Source organism: Aquila chrysaetos, chromosome 10 (genome assembly GCF_900496995.4).
Source record: "Aquila chrysaetos chrysaetos chromosome 10, bAquChr1.4, whole genome shotgun sequence".
Taxonomy (NCBI): domain Eukaryota; kingdom Metazoa; phylum Chordata; class Aves; order Accipitriformes; family Accipitridae; genus Aquila; species Aquila chrysaetos.
Window position 1 is genome coordinate 6,119,151 of NC_044013.1, and position 21,264 is coordinate 6,140,414.

General features: G+C 40.5%; 1 protein-coding gene across 4 annotated transcripts; it reads left to right on the top strand.

Moving 5' to 3' along the window:
* The first annotated feature begins 1,113 nt into the window (after window positions 1-1,113).
* On the top strand, window positions 1,114-21,264 carry SKIL (SKI like proto-oncogene). 4 transcript variants are annotated; one of them, XR_003925428.2, is made up of 8 exons: window positions 1,117-1,369; window positions 2,146-4,080; window positions 9,518-9,615; window positions 11,038-11,276; window positions 11,489-11,730; window positions 12,836-13,060; window positions 16,062-19,411; window positions 19,450-21,264. XR_003925428.2 is itself a non-coding variant. In XM_030028474.2 (7 exons), the coding sequence occupies exons 2-7, from the start codon at window positions 2,974-2,976 to the stop codon at window positions 16,221-16,223; spliced, it is 2,067 nt and encodes a 688-aa protein (XP_029884334.1). In that variant the 5' UTR covers window positions 1,114-1,369; window positions 2,146-2,973; the 3' UTR covers window positions 16,224-21,264. The 4 variants fall into 4 exon arrangements, 3 of the variants coding, with proteins under 3 accessions (XP_029884334.1, XP_029884332.1, XP_029884331.1); XM_030028474.2 differs by having other exon boundaries at window positions 1,114-1,369; window positions 11,038-11,270; window positions 16,062-21,264; XM_030028472.2 differs by having other exon boundaries at window positions 16,062-21,264.

The window sequence follows — 21,264 nt, forward strand, 5'->3', positions numbered from 1 at the left end:
TAGGCTTCTTGCGGACAGAAGAAACGTGTAATACATAAACTAGTTGTACAAAGACCAAGCAGTCCCTGAAGAGCATCTTCCCCTTCCAGCAACAAGCCTGAAGCGGGAGAAGCCCCTCACGTAAACGCCACTCCATGGAGTGGCTTGTACCGCTTCCCAGCCGGGCTCTGCGAGCATCTCTTGACACCTTCTCCTGCACTTCAGCATCTCCTCGCTCCCGGTGCCGCACGATGAGCCCGCGACTGGAAAGAGACGTCCGTGAAGCTGCTCGGGGGACTGACGCCATCCCCCTCGCCCGCCTTCCCCGCGTCTCCCCGTCCCCCAGTAGTGGGGTCTCAGAGCTGAGCCCACCCTGCGTGGGGCCCCGTGCTGGGAGACACTCACTGAGGGACCCTCGCCGAGGGACAGTCACTTGAGGAACCCTCGCTGAGATCTGTCTCCTTGCTGAGGGACAGTCGCTGAGGTCTCCTCGCTGAGGGAGGGTCACTGAGGGACCCTCACTGAGGGACAGTCGCTGAGGGACCCTCGCCGAGGGACAGTCACTTGAGGAACCCTCGCTGAGATCTGTCTCCTTGCTGAGGGACAGTCGCTGAGGTCTCCTCGCTGAGGGGGGGTCACTGAGGGACCCTCACTGAGGGACAGTCGCTGCTGGCCGCCGCGCCTCAGGGGAGGGTTACGCCTGACAGCTCCCTGTCACAGTCGGGGCCTGCTCCGTCCTCTCCCGCCCTGGCTGCTGCCTGCGCTCCCGCTTGGCTCCTTCTCCCTTTCTGCCATGGCTGCCTTCCCCCCCCCCCGGCCCTCAGCGCCTCGCCGGCCCCAGCAGCGGCGCCGCCCGGTCGCTCCCCGCCGCTGCGGGGCCGCCGCTCCCGGCGCCGCACGCCCTCTCGGTCTCTAACCACGGGGACGGCGACAGGGCGGCCCGGGGCCGGGTCTGACCCGGGTGGACTGAGGGCAGGCGGCTGGAGGACGGGCAGAAATAACACCTTTATTTTATTTTAATTTTATTTTATTGTTTTTCTCCCCCTTTTCCTGTCGGCGGCGGGGTGCGTGTGTGTGTGTGTATCTGTGTGTTTCCCGGCGCTGAGGCGACGGGGGAGGGCGGGGGGGAGGGGCGGCCGACTCCCGCCGCTGCCCCAGACAGTGGGCGGGGCTGCGGCGGCGGCGGCGGCGGCGGGAGGGGGCGACGCGCGCCGCCGGCGGGTTCGTGCCCGCGCGCCGCCGCCGTCGTCGTCGTCGTCCGTCGTCGTCGTCCGTCGTCTCCGCGGCTGTCTCCGCCGCCGCCGCCGTCTCCGCAGTGAGGTCACGGGTGGGCGGTGCGTGCGCGGCGTCTGTTCCGCTCCCCGGGCTGCCGGAGCCCCCGCCGCGGCGGGTGAGGAGCGGAGGGGAGGGAGGGAGTTACCGGCGGGGGGGGGGGGGGGGCTTGTGGGGGAGGGAGCGCGGGCGGCCCCGCGGTGGGGGAGGGGCGGGAGCGCCTGAGGGGGGGGGATGGGGCTGAGCCGGGGGGGGGGGGGGGCGCGCCGTCCCCGGGGGGAGGGAGCGGCGGCGGCGGGGGGCTGGGGGAAGGGGGGTACGGAGGGCGGGGGCGGCGGGGAGAGGGGGACGGTGAGGGAGCGGAGAGGCGCGGGTGCGGCGGGCTGCGCCCCCGGGGGAGCCGGGCAGGGCGGAGGGGCGAGCCCGGCGGCGGCGGGGTGAGCCGTGCCCGGAGCGGTGCCGGCGGGGCTGAGGTGAGTCACGGTGAGGGAAGGAGGGTGGTGAGCGGCGGGTTGCGGCGTCCCGGGCCCCTTCCGGGAAGGGGCGGCGGGGCGAGGGGCCGGTTCCCCGGGCGGAGGGGAGGGAGGGCGGCCCTCGTCTCTCCGGCGACCCCGTCCTTGTGGGAGAGCCGCTCCGGTGCCGGCCTCCCTCCCTCCCCGCACCGCCTCCCCCCCCGCCAGCCTGCCCGCCGCTCGCCGGGGCGGTGGATGCGGCGCTTCGGGAGTTGTCTGCTGCTGCCAGCTTCGCCCATCTGCCAGGGCTTGTAATGGGGCTTACGGTTTTAAAGGAAAGCTCTCTGCGGGCTGGTGTTCGGTAATTAATTGGGAAACGTATCAAACGTAGCGAGCTCGCCTTTTGGGGTTGCTTGCGACTGACCTCTTCCTCTTTTCGCAGGTTATCTGGAAAGACTGACAGAACTCTGTGTTAGCCCGAGACATGAATTTAGCCGATGGCCTGGACCTTACCTCTATTACTAATAACTTGGGGTGGGAAAATTCTGACACGCACCAGTGACATCTGTGCGAAAGGTGACTCTCTAGGGACGTTTAGGTTTTGCCGGCGATCTGGATCAGCCTTTAGTTTGGGGATTTATTTGTGAACTGCCATAGTAACTCTCGTGGTGGTGGTGAAATCATGAAGTTGGCAGCACAATAAAGCGAGCCCTTAAGATTCTGCTTGATCTCCAAGAACTGAAAGTGCCGAATAAAATTTTCGTGCAACTTAAACTACGTTTTGGATCAGTTGCGTTAAGATCAGTGTTCTTCAAACGGAGACTGTTTTTCTATTTTAATACTTAAATAGACACTTATTTGAAAAGACGGTATATTTTTTAAAGGAAGAAAATGATCAAGGATGGACACTCTCGCATCAACGCATCATTTTTTACTAAATTTCTGTACAAGACTACTGCGTAAAATAGTGGGTAGGGTATGAAGAAAAGCCTTTTGTATGCATATGCAGTGGGGTTTTTAGATTAGAAAACTGAACAAATACATAAATTTTGCTTTTATAGTTAACCTCTCCATTATTAATCTCATGGCATTACATGCAAAATGGGTTACAGTTTTTACTGTTGGAGGCTGAAGAAGTAACATTTTACTGAAAGGAGTGCAAAACTTGGTGTACCTGAGGTAATCAAGATCACTTGAAATTGTTTTTTGTATGAGCAAGCAGGAAAATGCACATTCAAGACTGACTTAATTGAAGTTCTGGTGTTTAGCAATGGAAAGCCCCCACATAAACTTCCCTCTGGGTCTAGTTTCAGACCAAAAAAGGAGTGGGATCCAAGAGGATGGGAGTCCTCCATTAAAAAAAGCAATGACAGAAATGCATGTAAATAGCAAAGTACGAGTTGTAATAAATAAATTGCCAACAATAAAGAAGGAAAACTTGGACGAATATGATGAAACTCCTGTGGAGGCTGATGGGGAAACCGCCAAGCCAAACAGTACGCCGCTATCTGAGCCTTTGAATTTAAATCCAGGTTTGAAACACACGTTGGCACAGTTCCACCTGAGCAGCCAGAGTTCACTGGGTGGACCGGCAGCTTTTTCAGCTCGTTATTCCCAGGAAAGCATGTCGCCCACTGTCTTCTTGCCTCTTCCATCGCCGCAAATACTTTCTGGTCCGCTGCTCATTCCACCGGACAGCTCCACGGAACTCACCCAGACTATACTGGAGGGGGAGTCTATCTCTTGTTTTAAAGTCGGAGGAGAAAAAAGACTTTGCCTGCCTCAAGTGTTGAATTCAGTTCTCCGAGACTTTTCATTGCAACAGATCAATACGGTGTGTGACGAACTGTATATATACTGCTCGAGGTGCACTTCCGACCAGCTTCATATTCTGAAGGTTTTGGGAATTCTTCCATTTAATGCTCCGTCCTGTGGGCTAATAACGCTGACTGATGCTCAGAGACTATGCAATGCTTTACTACGTCCTCGCACTTTTCCACAAAATGACAGTTTTCTCCCTGGTAAGAACACCTTGGCCCAGTTGAAAGAGACTGGCAGTGCCTTTGAAGTAGAGCATGAATGCCTGGGCAAGTGCCAGGGGTTGTTTGCACCTCAGTTCTACCTTGCGCCGGATGACCCATGTATCCAGTGTCTGGAGTGCTACGGGATGTTCTCACCCCAGACGTTTGTGATGCATTCACACAGATCCCCAGACAAGAGGACCTGCCACTGGGGATTTGAATCAGCCAAGTGGCACTGCTACCTGCATATTAACCAAAAATACTTAGGAACGTCGGAGGAGCGGGAACTGAAGCATCTCTTGGAGGAAATGAAGGAGAAATTTAGCGAGAAAAATCAGAAAAGAACTCGGTCCAAAGTAAGTTCACCTACTCTTGTAAAACTCCCAAATCTCTTTCTGCTCACACGTAAATACTTGTTTTGGAAGCGCATTGCTTGCCTTTTGTAAATGGGAATGCTTGTCAAATCAAGCCTAAGTTAAATTTGTGAGAGAGCTTCACCATGGAAATACATTTCTCATTAAAAGGTGCGGTAATTTCTTTCCTCTTTGGGCTGTAAGTAACTTCATTTGAGCTGGTTTGGCTTTGTTGGTTCTTGTTCTGTTCTGAAGTATGCAGTCTCTGGAAAATTCAGAGCTCTTGTGGGAATTTTCATTCTCCCGTTTGACCTTTAAGTATGTTTGATGCGGTGTGTGTTGCAGCAGCTGAGCAAAGCAGAAAGGAGCTTGAAAATCAAGTATTACAAATGAATTCTTCATTTGTTATTTTTACTCCAGCACACACACGTGCGGTGTATGGTGACCTGGCTTGCTAACCACCCATCTCATGACTTTGCATGTAGGGTAATGGTGCATTGATAAGTTGCTGTTTAGAAGCCCAAAGTCTGCTTGTTCAGCAATAGCTTTCTCTTTAAACTAGTTGTATAGAGAAATATGCCAAAAAGAGGGGGTTTTAAGCAGCCCAAGTAATGAGCTGTAGGCTGGTATCTTGACAATGGTTAATAATAGATGTCGTATTTTTTCCTAAAATACTGCTGCAAGTCTGCACTGTGGTTCCAAAATACAGAGCTTATTTTTCCCCTAGAGACCTTCTACTTTAAATAATAAGACAAGCATCAGATAAATACTGAACATCATAGATGTTTTCATTCATAGAATGTACAATTTTGGGTGTATAATTTAAACTTACGCAGTTTTTGAATGGTTCCTGCCCCACCTCTATGTTTCTTTTCAGTGCATTTGGCATTTATATGTCTGTTTGATAGCTACTGCTTTGATTATATATCCATTTTGCCTGTTGGATGTTTTGTGGTGGATTTCAAAATAGCAGCAAGAGCAGTCCAGATGGTTGAGCCCGAAAAGGTATGCTGTAAGTTGACGCCTTTTCAGCATAAACTTCGGAAAAGTTAGTATTGCAGAAAGGCTTACTGTAGTAACAGGTATTTTTACAGTTGTGCCAGCCTACACTAAGGGATTTTAGTAGAAAATTTTCATGAAAGTCTGCAATATGGCGTGCTTCCACGTGCTGAATTAGTTGAAGATGCAGGTAAGTTCATAGCAAGGAAACTTTGCTTTTCATATCATAAAGACATGGCAGTCTTTATCCTTGCAATGCCAGGGTAGGTCATAAACTATAGTATGGTGGATGCATCAGTGGAAATAGTCTTCCATATTCATACCTGTAATACTGCTTCCCTTTTCACAGTAGCAGATTTCAGACCATGAGATCTTTCGGTTTCATGTGTACAGATTAAAAAACCAGTTTAAATTAGCAGTAGCAGTAATTTGGACTGGACCGGTGCACATGAAATACAAAAACTTTCTGGAGTCTTCCGTTGCAGACCTGTATAGTTCTTTCTTACAAAGCAGCATATGAAATCAGAATGAGAGAGAAACTGTGAAAACTTCAACAGAGATAAAATGGTGGGGGAGGGTTGTTTTTTTTCTCATGGATATTTGTCTGGAAATACACAAGATTAGAAGAGTTTTATAGGGGGAGTGTTGGAGCACAGCCTGCGTTTCCTTGTCCTGGCGAAGCTTGGGCTGCTTCAGTCTTTCCCTCATTTCTGTGGTGTGAGAGAGGTGTGAGATACAACGTGTAGATATTGCCTTTTCTTACACTCCTAGGGAAATCTATTTGCAGGATGTTCCATTTGCTATTCTGTCACCTTCTTACCATCTTTGCTGAGTCAGTCCTCAGAAGTGCCGATGCATCTTTGAGGTTATCTTGGAGGGCCCGGGAAGAATGGAAAGGATGGTCTTTGTCCATCCAGTAATAATAAATTATTAATTAAGTCCTATATTCTTTGGAGCATCCTAGATCCTGTGCCTTGCCTTTCTCCTTAGCATTTCACTTGTGAGTTTATTCACCTTGCAGTGCAAATACGCTTTTGCTTTCCATATTTTAAGAGCAGACAATGTACTCTCAAGGTTAATTCCTTTCTGTTCTTTGTGCTAATAAGAAACCTGTAAGCTGTATATTTGATTGTCACCGAGTTTCTCATTTTCTGTTGAGTTCTAGACTGCAGTGTAACATCCACCTGCTCTTCATGGAACAGCTGTCGCTAAGCCCCTGCTCATCTCTGCACTGTCAGATCCTCATTCCCTTTGAAACTGCGACAGTTTCTGATAATTGCTCTGCACTGAAACTTTGTCTTGCTTCTCAGACCAATTCCTTAAGTTGGTGACTGTGTGTGGGGAAAAGCTCGCAATGTGGAGAGTTAATATTTCTTCTGAGTATTTTTATAAATCCCATCTCTGCTAAAACTACTGGCTTAATGATTAGGCTGAAACCACTACTTATCTTTTTTTTTTCTCCTTAAAGAACAGCTTTGTACAACTAGCTTAGAAGAAAAAGATGACATTTTTGATGTAGCCCTTTCAGACAGTTTGGGCAGAAGTCATTCAATTCAACTTGGATATATTGTGTTTACAGAATTATTTAAAAGCATCTAAACAGATTGTTAGGTAATGAAATGTGCAGGTATATATTGAAGTAGATGCTTTATCTCTATTTTATTAATCTGGATGAATTGGGAAGAATCATGTTAGAAAAAGACTTCATGTTTATTTATGGTTACCTTTGCTTTCTTAAGTAAAAATTTGAATGTTAAGAAATTCGTTTGCAAAATACACACTAATGGGTAGACGATAAATTCAGTTTCCATTTGAAATAGCTGGGAAAAAAATCTGACCTAATAACTTGAAAATAGAGATTACCTGATAGATAATTTCATATGTAAATATATAAACATGTGTTGTGGTTTAACCCCAGCCAGCAGCTAAGCACCACACAGCTGCTCACTCACTTCCCCCCCACCCAGTGGGATGGGGGAGAGAATCAGAAAAAAAGTAAAGCTTGTGGGTTGAGATAAGAACGGTTTAATAAAACAGAAAAAAAGAAACTCCTGCAATACAACTCAAACAATAATAATAATAATAAAAGGATTGCAATATACAAGTGATGCTCAATGAAATTGTTCACCACCCACCGACTGATGCCCAGTTAATTCCCAAGCAGCCATCCCCCCGCCCCACTCCCCCCCAGTTTATATACTAGACTCAAAGGGGTATGCAATACCCCTTTGGCCAGTCTGGGTCAGCTGCCCTGGCTGTGTTCCCTCCCAACTTCTTGTGCCCCTCCAGCCTTCCTGCTGGCTGGGCATGAGAAGCTGAAAAATCCTTGACTTAGTATAAACACTCCTCAGCAACAACTGAAAACATCAGTGTGTTATCAGCATTCTTCTCATACTGAATCCAAAACATAGCACTATACCAGCTACTAGGAAGACAATTAACTCTATCCCAGCCAAAACCTGGACAACATGTTAAAATGTAAGTCCTAAAACATGGACAAGATGTCATTCAGAAGTTAAAATCAGATTACTGTATACTACCTGTAGTATAAGTAGAATATATGTACATTATTTAAACTATTAGAATGATCAAAGTAGAAAAAACTTCACAAATGTCAGGATGAAGCCATTTTTCTAGAGATTATTTGCTGTATTCAAATCTTTATTATTTGGAGGCTTGATTATGAATTTACTGTTATGGAGCTTAGCTTACTTGTGCCCTCCCTCCTTTCTATCTGCATTGGAACTCATTTGAGGAACTGCAGGGGTGGAGTTAAATTTCAGTTTCATTGCTAGAGCCAAATTTAGTGGGTTGGAAGTTTTGACCAGAATATTGTAGATAGGCTTTGGTCTCTCTCATGGTCAAGTGGCATTTGATTCTGCAGACCTTGGTGCAAGCCACACCTGTGTAATTGGGTACTCTCTTGACTGCCAGAGATGAAGTTCTGTGACAGTTTATTTCAGGGTGTGTAAATATAAACTTTTCTGATAATGTATCTTGTACACAAGAAATTGTGAAGGTGTTAGAATGCTAGGTGAAGCTTTTGGTATGGTAGGATTTTTTTTTTTTTTTTAGCTTTATAGGCTTTTTTATCAGTTGAGCAACTTTCCAAAGGTACTGGGTCTGGCTGGAATGGCGTTCACTTTCTTCATAGCAGCCCGTATGGTGCTGTGCTTCGGATGTGTGGCTAAAACAGTGTTGGTAACACACCAATGTTCTGGTGGCTGCTGAACAGCGCTTGGGCAGCATCAAGGCTTTCTGTTTTGTGCTTGGCCCCTGTAGCAAGTAGGCTGGGGGTGGGCAAGAGACTGGCAGGGGCCAAAGAGATACTCTGTGCTTTATAATGTCATGCTCAGCAATAAAAACTGGGATAGAAGGAGAAGAAAGGGGCTTTTGGCGTCCAAGGTGGACGTTGTTGGGAGACTGGCTGAGCATCAGCATGCCCGTGGGGGGTGGTGAGCGATATCCTTTGCTTCTGTTGTTTTTTTTTCTTTCCTTCACCTATTAAACTGTCTTTATCTTGACCCAGGAGCTTTCTTGCTTTTGTCCCCATCTCCCTGGGGGTAGTGGTGAGGGAGCGGCTGCGTGGGTGCTTGACTGCTGGCTGGGGTCAATCAACCACACCTTACCAAAAAACCCACTTCCCAAGGCTATTCTAATACAATGAAATTAAGAACCAATTTCTTAGCTGTGAGTCTTGTTTAAATATATGGTGAGACATCTTTCACTTGAAATTAATAGTAACTTTGCAGTGGAGCACAAAGTATCACCAGTAACTTTGACTAAAGAGTAATTCAAACAATATTTCTTGAGACAGAACAAGAATTGCTATCCAAATACAAAATGCACAGAAGTTTTTTAAGATTATATATTCTGATGCACCTGAATTCATTTTGTTTGTTACTGCAAAGGGAATGGAGTTGTCATGTTACTGCAGCAGCTTTGCCCGCTTCTGTAATAAAAATTCGTGACAACTGAAGAAAGTTCTGTCTCTGGAACACATCTCTGGAACATTTTATTCACAGGTTTTATTTTGTAATAAAGTATCTGGCAGGTGCTTACTCTGATGTGGATACTTTATTGCAAAAGGCTCCTACAACCCTTGGTGAATCCTAGTTTCTGCTTTCTGTTTCTCCAAAACATTTTTAGCATGCCTCTGGCAGAGTTCTGGGAACTCAGCAGAGCTTTTATATAGGTTTGTAAAGAGATTTTCATTAAATTTCGTTGCTACTTTGCCCATAATGAGAAATTGGAGATCAAAGAAACTTCTGTGGCTTGCGTCACCCTGCATCTTTGCCAAAGACACTCCGTTTTCCAGTACCCCAGTTTCTCTGGTGTATATGTATTAATGGTGTAAATGCCATTCCACTGAGGAGCATTGATGAAAATGTGAATAACATGTACTCATCTTCCAATTGCCAATTTATCTTCTTTTCTTTAGGCAGATTCACAGCAGAGCCTGGAATTATCGCAGTGGTATCCAGTTATAAAGCAAGAAGCAGAAACTGATCCTCAGCCACCCTCCTTTTTCCATCCCAGGTAACTGAATTTCCTGTGTAGAACTGTAAGCACTGTATGCACAAGTATTTAAATACTTTTGGCTATTTAAAGATAATTCAAACTGAAAAAAATGTACTTGCAACCCGAACTGTTAGGAAAACTCTGAGGGAATAATTGAGCCCTAACTTTTTATGCATTCCTTAGTGTAAATATTAATGAACTGCTTATGAGTGGTTTTGGGTACAAGACTCAAGCTGTGATCTGTGAGTGTTCTTCAGTAGGCAATACAATTGAAATGTAATTACAATTTCCCTTTTCAGAGTAGGAATGATAGAAGGTGATTTTTAATCTTTCATATTATAATGCAATACATGCATGTGGAAAGCTGCATAGGCCCTGTTTACCATGAGTGCAACTTAATTTCCTTTCAAAAAAGGCTTGTAAAAGGTGTTTGAAGCCTTTCTTCCACACTGGAACAATGGCTACAACTGAATTGTCTGTTGATAAGTTTCCTGGTTTTAGAAACCAACTGCATTTCCTTAGCATAGTACAAAGTTTGTCGTCTGCATCAACGAGGGAAACAGTTTTTCTTGACGTCCCTCTTACTCTTATCCTCCTGTGATTATGCATTTACCGTATATGGGTGAGATCAAACTCTCTTGGCTAGCAGCACGCATTGAAGCAACACATGCCCATCAGACTAGTTCCCACACAAACACATGAATGGTGGAACCTCTGTGATGGTCCCTCAGTTTGCTGCTTCTATCGGTGCCTTCCTTCAGAACTAGGAGAAAGGAAAGCGTTGAAGACAGCAATGTTAACTGCAGCATCGTGACACTGGTTATCTTGGCACTGACCTTAACACATTTCGCACTCTTTTCCTTCTGTACTAGACAAAAGCTGAGTGGCTAGGTTAGGACGGTACAGAAGGATGCTCCCAGGAGTCCAGGAGCTCTGAAAATCCAGATGGGTTGCTCAATATATGTGGGAAGAAAAGTCCAGCATTCGTCTCAGACATGCCCCAGTGCTGTCAGTACACACCTTTGCTATTTAAAGTGATATGCTCATTCCCGCTACACTGATCACTTCCCCCATCCTCCATTGCTAATATAGGGATTATGAAAATGCTAGGGAGTCCGGATGCAGTGGCATTCTAATTCCACTCTGTATTTAAATGAAGACCTCATATGATTTTCTATATGATTTTTTTTTAATCAGCCATGTTTGGAAAATCCTCTTGTTTGATAGCCTCAAAACCTTATCTAGATAATCTACTCAGTAAAGATAAAGTGGATCGTTAGGATTTCCATTTGTATAGGAAAAATTTAAAAAGGATGTGCTTATTTTTCATTGAAGCTTTTACAGTTTGAAATCAAGTTAAATTAAACTTACTGCTCTCTACCAGTCATCATTTATTATGCCTTACCTTTCATTCTTAATTTTACTGTTCTACTGTTCCAGTTACTACCTTTATATGTGTGATAAAGTGGTTGCCCCAAATGTATCTCTTGCATCACAATATAAGGATGTTGCAAAAACAACAGTCAGAGCTTCAGAAGTAATTAAATCCTCACCTGGACAGTTGGAGAAGAAGCTCAGTAGTGGAAAGCACAAAAAAGCTGCCTCCTATCCAGAGCTTTCTCTTGAAGAACAGGAAAAAATTGACTTGAAAACTGGCATGGAGCAGCATAAACGTTTAGGTGAGTAGTGAAAATTACATTGAAGTCTTTCCAATTTTTATACCATATAATTTTGGAAAGCTCAACACCAAGCTAGTATTTTGTGATGTCACTTCAGATTTCCAAAAATTCTTTTGACCTTTTTATAATCTTCAGTTTTCTTTGCATTTTTTTTCACCTCTGGAAGTTTAATTTTCTGTGATTATTATGCTGTGTTCTTCTTTTCTCTGTAGATCCACCTGTGTCAACTCGTTCTGCAAGAGGTGGAAAAACTGAACGTGTTTCTTCCAAAATCACTAGAGACTCTAGCCGTGTTGAAGTAGGTGATGATGTGCGAACCTTGTCCCCCACTCTCATGAAAGACATCAGTTGTGAAGATGACAAGGGAAGGATCATGGAAGAAGTAATGAGAACCTACATCAAACAGCAAGAAAAACTAAATACTATTTTGCGAAGGAAACAGCAGCTTCAAATGGTACAGTGCCAATCTGAGTGCATTTCACTTTTGACATCAGAAAACTGATGTTAGCTTGTTGGTTCTAGAATCAATGTCACAGGCTACATTAATTCAGAAACACCAAAACACACAGATAGTTTTTCCCCCAGCTTGAATCCAGACACCAAATTTTTAATATCCCTTATGCTCATTAGCTTGGAGTCCACTAATAATTGGTGTCTTTTCAGTTTGCAACTACTGTGTTCAAGCAGCTCCTTCTTTTTTTATCCAAATGAAAACTACTTCTTTCACTTTAAAATGTTCTCCAAACTTTTAAGTATTTTGGCAAATAGAGTTTAAGTCCTCTAAAATTTCTCAGTTTTCAGGATTTTAAAGATGCAGACATCAGTGTTCTAGGAGTGGTCTTATCACTGCCCTGTATAAAAAAGAATACCACCTCCCTTTTTCTATTTGATAAGCCCTTGTTTTTAGGGGGATTTTATTAGGCTTTTTTAATAATGGATGACATTAGAAGCTGGTGTTCACTTGTGATTTTGCCTCATTTCTGTTTTCTGAGTTAAGGTAAATACTGTCTTTCCTTCTTACATTCATAGACCAGATGTAATATTTTCATTTAGTTTAGTTTATTTAACGTTAAGCTCAAATCTGTGAGCTCAGATAGGGCCCTAGAGCTGCTGCTTTTAAGTTGTTCTGCTGTTGGAGGTAAAGTTTGTAAAGAAGTTTAAAAAAAAATTAAGACTTAAAAAAAAATAACAAAATGCTAGTGGAAAAAGAGATCAAACACTTTTATTCTGGTTTCTGATGATGCACTTCTTACATCTTCAAAGTATATTTTAGTAAATCAGTGCTGCTGCTTTCTGAGGTTCACTGCTGGAAGTTGTGAATCTGTTTCTGCAAGCTTCATGTACTTGGAAGTATAAATAATTTCTTAAAAAATGAAATGCTTGCTACAGAATTCCAGGCTGTCATTGATAAGTAGATTAATACCATTATCAGGCTATTGTTATCAGTAGAGAAATGTGCTCTATTTGGCCTCATTGTTTCCAGATACACACTTAAATTCAGTTTTTTACTTTTCTGGTCTTAGAACCAAGGTGTATGTGATCCTGATTTTTCTTGACAGGAAGTGGAAATGTTAAGCAACTCTAAAGCTATGAAGGAACTAACTGAAGAGCAGCAGAATTTACAAAAAGAACTTGAATGTTTGCAGACAGAGCACGCTCAAAGAATGGAAGAATTTTATTTTGAGCAGAGAGACTTGGAGAAGAAACTGGACCAAGTGATGAAGCAAAAGTGTAGCTGTGACTCCAATTTAGAAAAAGACAAAGAAGCTGAATATGCAGCACAGGTGAGAAGGGAAACTTCGTTTCAAACCAAACTGTATTTAGTGTATCAGGAAATTGTGAAGCTATTGCTCAGCCACCTTAAGGTTTCATCTTTTCTATGTGTTCTGATACCATAGACGAATACCAAAATAGGTCATAGTAACAGCAATATTTATTTCCCTGTTCCTTGATTGAAACTGAGGTAGAATGCAGCTTACAGAAACATATGATGTTATTGATGAAATAGTAGTCTTAAACATAAGGTCTGTTACATCCTCATTTAAAACAAATGGTGTTTTTAATGCATATAGGCTTGCCCATGTTAGAGAATGAAAACATTCTCGTTTTAGTTACAGAAATAAGGTATTCCTCTTTTTCTTCCTTTTTATGTTAAAAAAAAATAAAATCCAAACCTCTCAACCACCTTTTTGTCAGATTAGTAGCGTACCTTGCTGCTCTTCCTATTCCTTGGTGGTGGAACCTTCTGCACTATCTGATGAGCCCCCTTCTGTGCTCTGTCAAAGCATTTGGTCAAGAATTCTCTTGGAAATGAAGATCATATTTTTGCCTCTCATTCCTGCCTCCATGGTTCATACGTCAAAACCTATGGAGATTTTTTTTTTCTTTCGCTTTCCTTTTAACTTTTACTATTGCTTCATTATGTTGGAAGTTACTCATGTCATTCCAATGGGAAAAATATAGCTAATGCCACAGAGCGCCTTGGAATGCCCCTTTTCAAAATCAGCTGCAGTTATGATTAAATGTGTAGTGATTTTTTGTGGTTTTTTTTTTTCTAAAGTAAACAAAATCTAAAACTTAGGCTTAGTAAACCTTTGTGGTCATTTGATCATAGCTGTATATATTTCCTGTTCTTACTGTCTCAAACTAAGAAACAGGCAGTACTTGAGAGACAGGTTTTGGTATTTTTGGGGAGTAGGGCAGAGACTAGCATCATAAATCCTTCTCATGAATTTAATTTCATGACATCCCACTCCACAGATTCCTAGCCTTTGCTGCCAGAAATAATCCTCTCTGACTAAGGCCTGATTTACTAAACATCTGGTACAAGCCCTATTACTGCAAGTAACAACATGTTCTAGTTTATGAAGATAATCATGTATAGCATGTTTTATATGGGTTGTGTAGCTCACTTTCTTTAGTGGGTAAAAACCATAGATTGTTCCCCAAGGAGATTGGTTGATTGTTTCTTTTGAAGTTAGACTTTGAAAACTAAATATGTTCCTTGCATGAAAGTTTAGTCTGTTATTACCTGCGTGGTAGAGCTATTTGCAACATATAATTTGAACCTTTTTCTCCATTTATCACATCTTACGATAGCTTTTGGACCGTAGGTTCCAAGCAGCTGTCAGAAGTACCCGAGTTAAACAGAGGTCCTGGCAACAGGCAACTTCCCAAGCTGTGTATACAACCTTTAAAAAAAGCCTTAATCCGATGTCTTCTTGAAGCAGTTGCCCAGGCTGCCCTTTCTTTCTGAGAACTGTGGACTGGGAGAAACCCTCTTTGTACATTAAACAAAATTAGTAATTTGGGATTTGCAACTTGCTTAAATGTCTGTTCTTCTTTCTAGGCCTGTGTGAAGATGCACTAAGTGTCTTCTCCACCTTTAGACAGTTCTTTATTGAATTGTCTGTTTTAATTGTTGCTTTACCTTGTCAATCACAACAGGGCAGTATAACCAGTACTGGAACCTTTCCTTAGAGCTGGAAATCAAAACTCAACCAGAGACATGCTTATGTAGTACGTGCTGCAACATGCACACAGTGGGCATTATCGTACTGCAACAGTTTACTTAATCAAAGTAGTGGAGTCAGAACACTTGCGTTAATAGCCTGTTGCTCTCTAAGAACTGCTTAAATATTTCTGGTTATATGAAGAACCATTTAAATATTTCCAGTTATACAGGTGGAGGTGAAAGTCCACTGAATGTGATGTTTCTCTAAAATCAGCACAGCAGTTCCTTTGCCCAGTACATTTTATAGCAATTGGCGAACACCAGTGATCCTGTATGCTCCTGCTTCTTTCATTCTCGTGAACTGTCTTCCTCATTTTCATTGAGATGTATGCTTTGTGATGATTTAGATCAGATAGATACCTATCATTATAAAGGCAGATGAATTTTTTAGATTCAGTGAGGTCTTTTTGTAGAGAGAACCCCTTAAATCAATGGTAGAGATGATAACTATTTACCAGTCTCCTCCCTGATTCAACTGCTGGTAGTATACCTATAAGCAATTTGACAGTAACTTTCCCACACTTGAAAAATTCATCAGGCATTTCCAGATCTCACTATAAATAAGTTTTGATGACACTCTAGCACGTTTGAGTTTTACTGTACTCCAAAGATGAAAAAATTAATTAATTTCTGTTTTGAAACACAAAATATTTCACAAAAAATTGGGGTGGACTCACGTTTATATTTGAACACACACATAAATGCACAGGCAGTTATGTTCAAGATTTTCCGAATCTCATTTCTGGTAATTCTGTTTCATTTATGCTAAAAGGTAGCAGAAAACAGTGTTGGTGGTTTTGTGTGTTCTAGAAATGCAATCAGGCTTTGAAATAAAGAAGTAATATTTTGTCAGGTAAGAGAAATGAACCTGGGAAATGAAAAAGTGCTGTTTATTCTGGGATTTGTGAAACATCTGATGCAGACATCATCACAATCTTCCTAACAGATTATATATATTACTCACGTGGTGTAGTGTGACAGCTCATATAACCAGAATTTATATGTATTTAAAAATTAGTCTTTCCCATTTTTTTTAGTATAGTATGATGTTTATGTAACTTTGCATATTGATGTCACTTGCTAATGTTGTGATAGGTAACTGCATAACTCTTGATAACTGTAGAAGATGAGCTAATAAATACTGGTGAACAGAAATATTTTTATCTGATGCGTACGGTGGTCATTAGTGGCATCTTGGAATGAATAGTAGACATTTACAAATAAGTTTGCTAAAATTTGCTCTGCCTCTGTCTCTCCTCTCTATTTTACAGCTAGCAGAATTGAGACAGAGATTGGATCATGCAGAGGCAGATAGACAAGAGCTTCAAGATGAACTGAGACAAGAACGAGAGGCAAGGGAAAAGTTAGAGATGATGATAAAGGAATTGAAGCTACAGATCTTGAAATCTTCAAAAAATGGAAAAGGAAAATAGAAATTGGAGGAAGGAAGTATGACTGCGTCCTTCAAACAGGGTGTTTTGGTTTTTAATTAATTGTGAGCAGTTGCTGTGTGATAAGAAAAAGTATTCTCTATGGATTTCTATTTCCCAGACAAGTCCAGATGAAGATATACATATATATAAATAAATAGATAGGTATACATTTTTAGATTTTCCTAACCAATGAAAATCTGCATTTATTTGTACTGGTGTTTTTCTCAAACAATGAAAAATACGAAACTCTTGATTTATAGAGTGACCAGTTTCTGTCCATTTCTAATGCAGTCTTGAGGACTCTATACCTTTTAACATTGTCTGTTAAAATATATGTGGTGATCTTTATTTTGCTTTCAATTGCACATTCAGTTATAAAAGTACATTAAAAAAATTCTGAGTTCTTCAACGTCAAAATAGTTTGGGTTTCAGTGAGAATTATGTGTTCTTGAACAGGGGAAAGTAAAGGCAGCTTTTCATCTGTAGGGTAATACTCAAAATTGTGACAATGATAGATGATTGATCATTGTAAGTGATTTACGAGCGTGAATTTTTCCCATAATTTCATTGTGTGAAGTCAAGCTGATCTTTTCAGTATTTTCTATTTAGCAACTCGTTATCAATCTAAAGAGTTTTAGAGCCAGCATTTGCTTGCCATGCTGGAAGAAGACAACATTAGGTTTTTTCGTAAATTAAAAAATTTACAATTACAATGAATCTTTGGAAATTAAAAATTTGCATATTTTCTTTTGTTTTCTTCGATATAGTAGGTATGAAAGAAACATTAATAAAAGGCTTAAAGGTGGAGCTTTTCCTTCTAGAAACCGAGAAGGCTTGACTTAACTGGTTTTTCAGATACTAATGCTTTCAAGAAAAATAATATTTATTAAAAAATATGTATTAGTTTCTTTAACACCCTAAGCCTCCACACTTCAAGCTTCTTGCCAGCTTGTGGATTTTTCTTTCATTAAGTAGAACAGGCCTTAACTGACATTGCGATAATAGCTTAAAAAATAAAATTCTGAGATACGGCACTTTGAAAATCATTTTGATAGTCTCTGTATTTGAATGGCATGGTAATGTTACCATGAATTAAGAAATACAGCATGTTTGTTAAGCTATAACATTTGAAAATGCGTAATTGTACAGAATTACTGGTTTATGTATATATAACATTTACTTGAGTACTTCAGAAGTCTGGTTCCTAGTGGATTAAACGCATGACTACGAAGTTGGATGAAGAAACACTTTTTTGCACTTCTCTCCAAAAAGTTTGATACAGCTGACAGATGTTAGCTGATTATATCAGTGACTAGGAATATTTAGTAGTTCTAGTATTTCACTACATAATTTTAACCTGTGCTTTAGCTTCTGGTTTTGAGGTACTTAGGTTTATTATTCTCTTAATAATTCAGTTCATTTTGGATGAAACCACTAGTAAAAGCCTACATTGATTATTTTTTTTCCTGAACTAGTAAAACTGAAAACTTTCAAATTCTTTTTTGTTTCTCTTTTAGTGGTATAACAGGATTGAATATCACAGAGAAAGATAAAATTGCACATATCTTTAAACTGAATGAGAAATGGGTTGGTAAATTAAATGTCATGGAGGCATAGGATGTCTCTTTTATAACTGTGTACAATTTTGTTATGAACTGTGTCATATTTACACTCATGATTAAAGCAGGTTAGATGAAAAAATACCAAACAGTTTTCTTTGTCAGTGGTGATCCGAAAAGAAGACCCAGATTAGATTTTTCCCTTCTTCAACTCCATCTCCAAATTTTTGCTTTAAAAAAAAAAACGAAAAGGAAAAAGCCTGTCTTTGCAGCATGGTTTGGAAGGAAAGGTGCTGACTATAGATGATTCTGGTTGTGTATGCACCACTTGCTTTAAAAACACAATGTTTCATTGTAACAACCACCAAAAACATGGCTATGGGGAGAGTAGGCAAGAATGTTGGTAAAAGTGTGATTATTAGGGAATGGAGCTTGAAGTAGTCCCACTTGATTGACAGAACCTGCGTTGGATTAGCTAGATGGGCAAGTAAGAAAACACTGTCCTGGGAAACTGAAAGTTTCATCCGGGTATTATTAAAGCATCAAAAGGTGTCGTTTCTAGTTGCTTTTCAGTATCAGTGTTTTGAACCAGACTTGTTCGATTGTCAGCGTAGATAAGGCCATACAGACTCGTTAATACAGCTGCAGTAACTAATGGACCGCAGTATTTATAGCTTAGCCGTTGAATGTATGGAATCCTCATGGGATTATTATATTAGAATACTGTATATTCCGTTTCCATTTGGGTCTTGTCTATGTTATGTGACTTCTGCTCAAATTTCCCCTTTTGCCACCGGTTGATCTTCAGCGGTGGCAATTGCAGTGGAGTACTCGTATAGCCCGGGTTCCTGTGCCTCAACCAGCACTTCAAGCATCTCTTAACCAGCTGTCAACCAGCTTATGCTGAAGACTATTAAAATGCTGGTGGCCATAGTTTGTACTAATATTTTCACTGTTGCAAGAACTCAAGCAGCTATACGAAGTTTTTAATAATTCCAGCTGCAGATAAGGCCTAATCTTTTTAAAACATCTGGCTGAAAAAGCTAATGGAACATTTATTAAAATGACTTTAAAAGTAGCTTTGTAAATATTCCATTTAGTTACTCTAAAGTTAGAATGCATTTTAAATTATTGTAATCCTCTTAAAATTCTTAAATATTACTTTCAGGCTCTTTACATAACATAAATAATTTTCGTATGCGTAGACTTAATTTTATACTGATTTTAAGTAATAATGTATACATAAATGTGCCATAGATTTTGTGTGTTCACAGTCTTTGAAAGATAGTTTTTTAGTAAGTTGTAAATAATACTGTATAAGTTCTAGAACAAATATATGTTGAACTTTTTTCACCACCTTATGCTAGTTATATGAGATGGTTTATTTTACAGCCTAATGTAGGAACTTGGAATGCACACTTAAGGGCCCTCACTTAAGTGCACACTTAATGGTAGAAACTAATTCTGTCATTAGGTCCTCACTTTTAGTCATAGCATGCTCATTTTATGTGTTATTTGTTTTGCCTTCAGTTATTGCTTGCTGATCTTTCAGGCAGGAAGTCATTTTCCCAGATAGTTGTGACGTGAAGCCAGTAGGAAAAAATCCTAAAATTGTCCATAATTTTGAAAGTTTCATTATTAAACTAAATTGTCCATAATTTTGAAAGTTTCATTATTAAACTCCTAGACCAAGGTCAAAGTTGCCCAGTGCACCTTTTGGAACAAAGTAAGTAGGATTCAAGGTGAATATCTAGTTTGCTCCTATGCTTTTTTAAAAGAGAACTTTCACATGCTTTGTGTACTTTAATCAAGAAAATATAAGAGCTTAGAGAGTAAAACTCTTGTAATTTTGGCAGTCTGAAAGCACCCTGGTTCGCAGTGTAGCCACGTATCCCTAGACGAAAGAGATTTTAACTAAATCTCCAAACTTAACTAAGTCTGTGTTTTAGTTTTTGTAAAGCATATCGTTTAGTTTGAGTAGTTAGATAAATGTAGTTATGTTTCACATTCTTAAACTAATTTTATTCTATATTTAATATATTGATAGCTTAGGTGTAAAATCATTTGTATATAGTAAAGGCGTAATGCAATTAGTGAAGTAGGAAAAGTTGAGTGGGAGCATAAAGCTACTGGTGGCCTGAAAAAATAAGTCTTGGCCCATATTTTAGAAGTCACAATGTTTTATTCATACATTCTTGTTTTATATTGGGGGAGGGGATAGCTAGAATGTGTTATGAAATTTTTGGAAAACTTTCCTAGCATTAGTCGTGAAGTTGGCCTTGAAATGCTGTCACGGTCAGCTTCCTAGAATTCACTTGTTTGTAGAGTATATATTTTGATTGTCAGTAAAGATAACAACTTTGTATTTTTTCTGCACTTAATTCATGTAATTAATCCACACAACAGAGTTTTCTATAACGTGAAGTTGACAAAAGACATAATTACGCCTACCTGTTAATCTGTGCTTGCAATATTTCAGTTATTTTATTTAAGCTGTCAATAGTAAGCAGCAGAAAGCTGCGAATTTCAATTTTCCTTTTGCTCATTACATCTGTAGTGTGAGTATTCATCAGTTTTCATTACAGAAAGCTTGTAGAAGTTTCTGTTTGTTGCATATTTCTATTTCAAAAAGACATCCATTTTTTAGCTTTTGTGAAAGCAGTTACTGCTTACAAATTGCACGACAATTTTGTAGCGTGTCTCCATTACTTAGAAAATTGTTTTTTCCAGGGTTAGTGGTTCAGTTGGAAAATGCTTGAAAAATGAGTTTTAAGCACTTCATCAAGCACAGCAAACAAATGGTATAAAATTTTGCTATTTGAAAATCGATTAAATGTAACAATGTCAATTGAATTCTTTTTCTTTGAATATAGATACCTCACTTAAAGGAAAGCACAGCTGTACTGTATTTAAACTAATTCTAGGAAATAATAAAAAGTTGGTCTAAAATATTGTGTTGCCATTATGTTGCTTTCTGTGATTGACAAAATCTGTTCTGCGTTTTCGTACTCACTCTCAAAAATATTTATTGATGTTGACATGCCAGTATAATTATCTCAAATTACAGAAAGTAGCTGCAAAACAACGGAGTCTGTGTTAGCTCAAGGCAACAGGTTGAATGACTATTCTGAAACCATAGTAAAATCCTGTGAAAAATGATCAGTGCATTCAACAATTTTTAATACTTTGCCAATGATGTACAGTCTTACTGTTTTAGAGTTGCTGTGGTTGCATTACATGACACACAAAACTGTCCTCTACCTCACGTGAGATTTAACAGATATTTTATATGGTTTTAGTAAACAAGATGCATCTATCTGGTCACTTAGTTTACAAATTTTGAATTATATTTATTGAAACATGACATACTGTGCTCTTAGCTTATACCTCAATTGTATTTTGTGCTGTTATCCATTTTCATGCCTTGTAAATACCTGTATAGATGTGGATTCAAAAACAAATAAAGAACTGTAATGTCAGAA

Bases quoted from the DNA above. Each gene is read 5' to 3' on its own strand.
- SKIL (XM_030028472.2), top strand. From the start codon at position 2,974: ATGGAAAGCCCCCACATAAACTTCCCTCTGGGTCTAGTTTCAGACCAA. The intron at 4,081-9,517 runs GTAAGTTCACCT...TCTTTTCTTTAG, and splicing joins AGAAAAGAACTCGGTCCAAA to GCAGATTCACAGCAGAGCCT. The intron at 13,061-16,061 runs GTGAGAAGGGAA...TCTATTTTACAG, and splicing joins AAGCTGAATATGCAGCACAG to CTAGCAGAATTGAGACAGAG.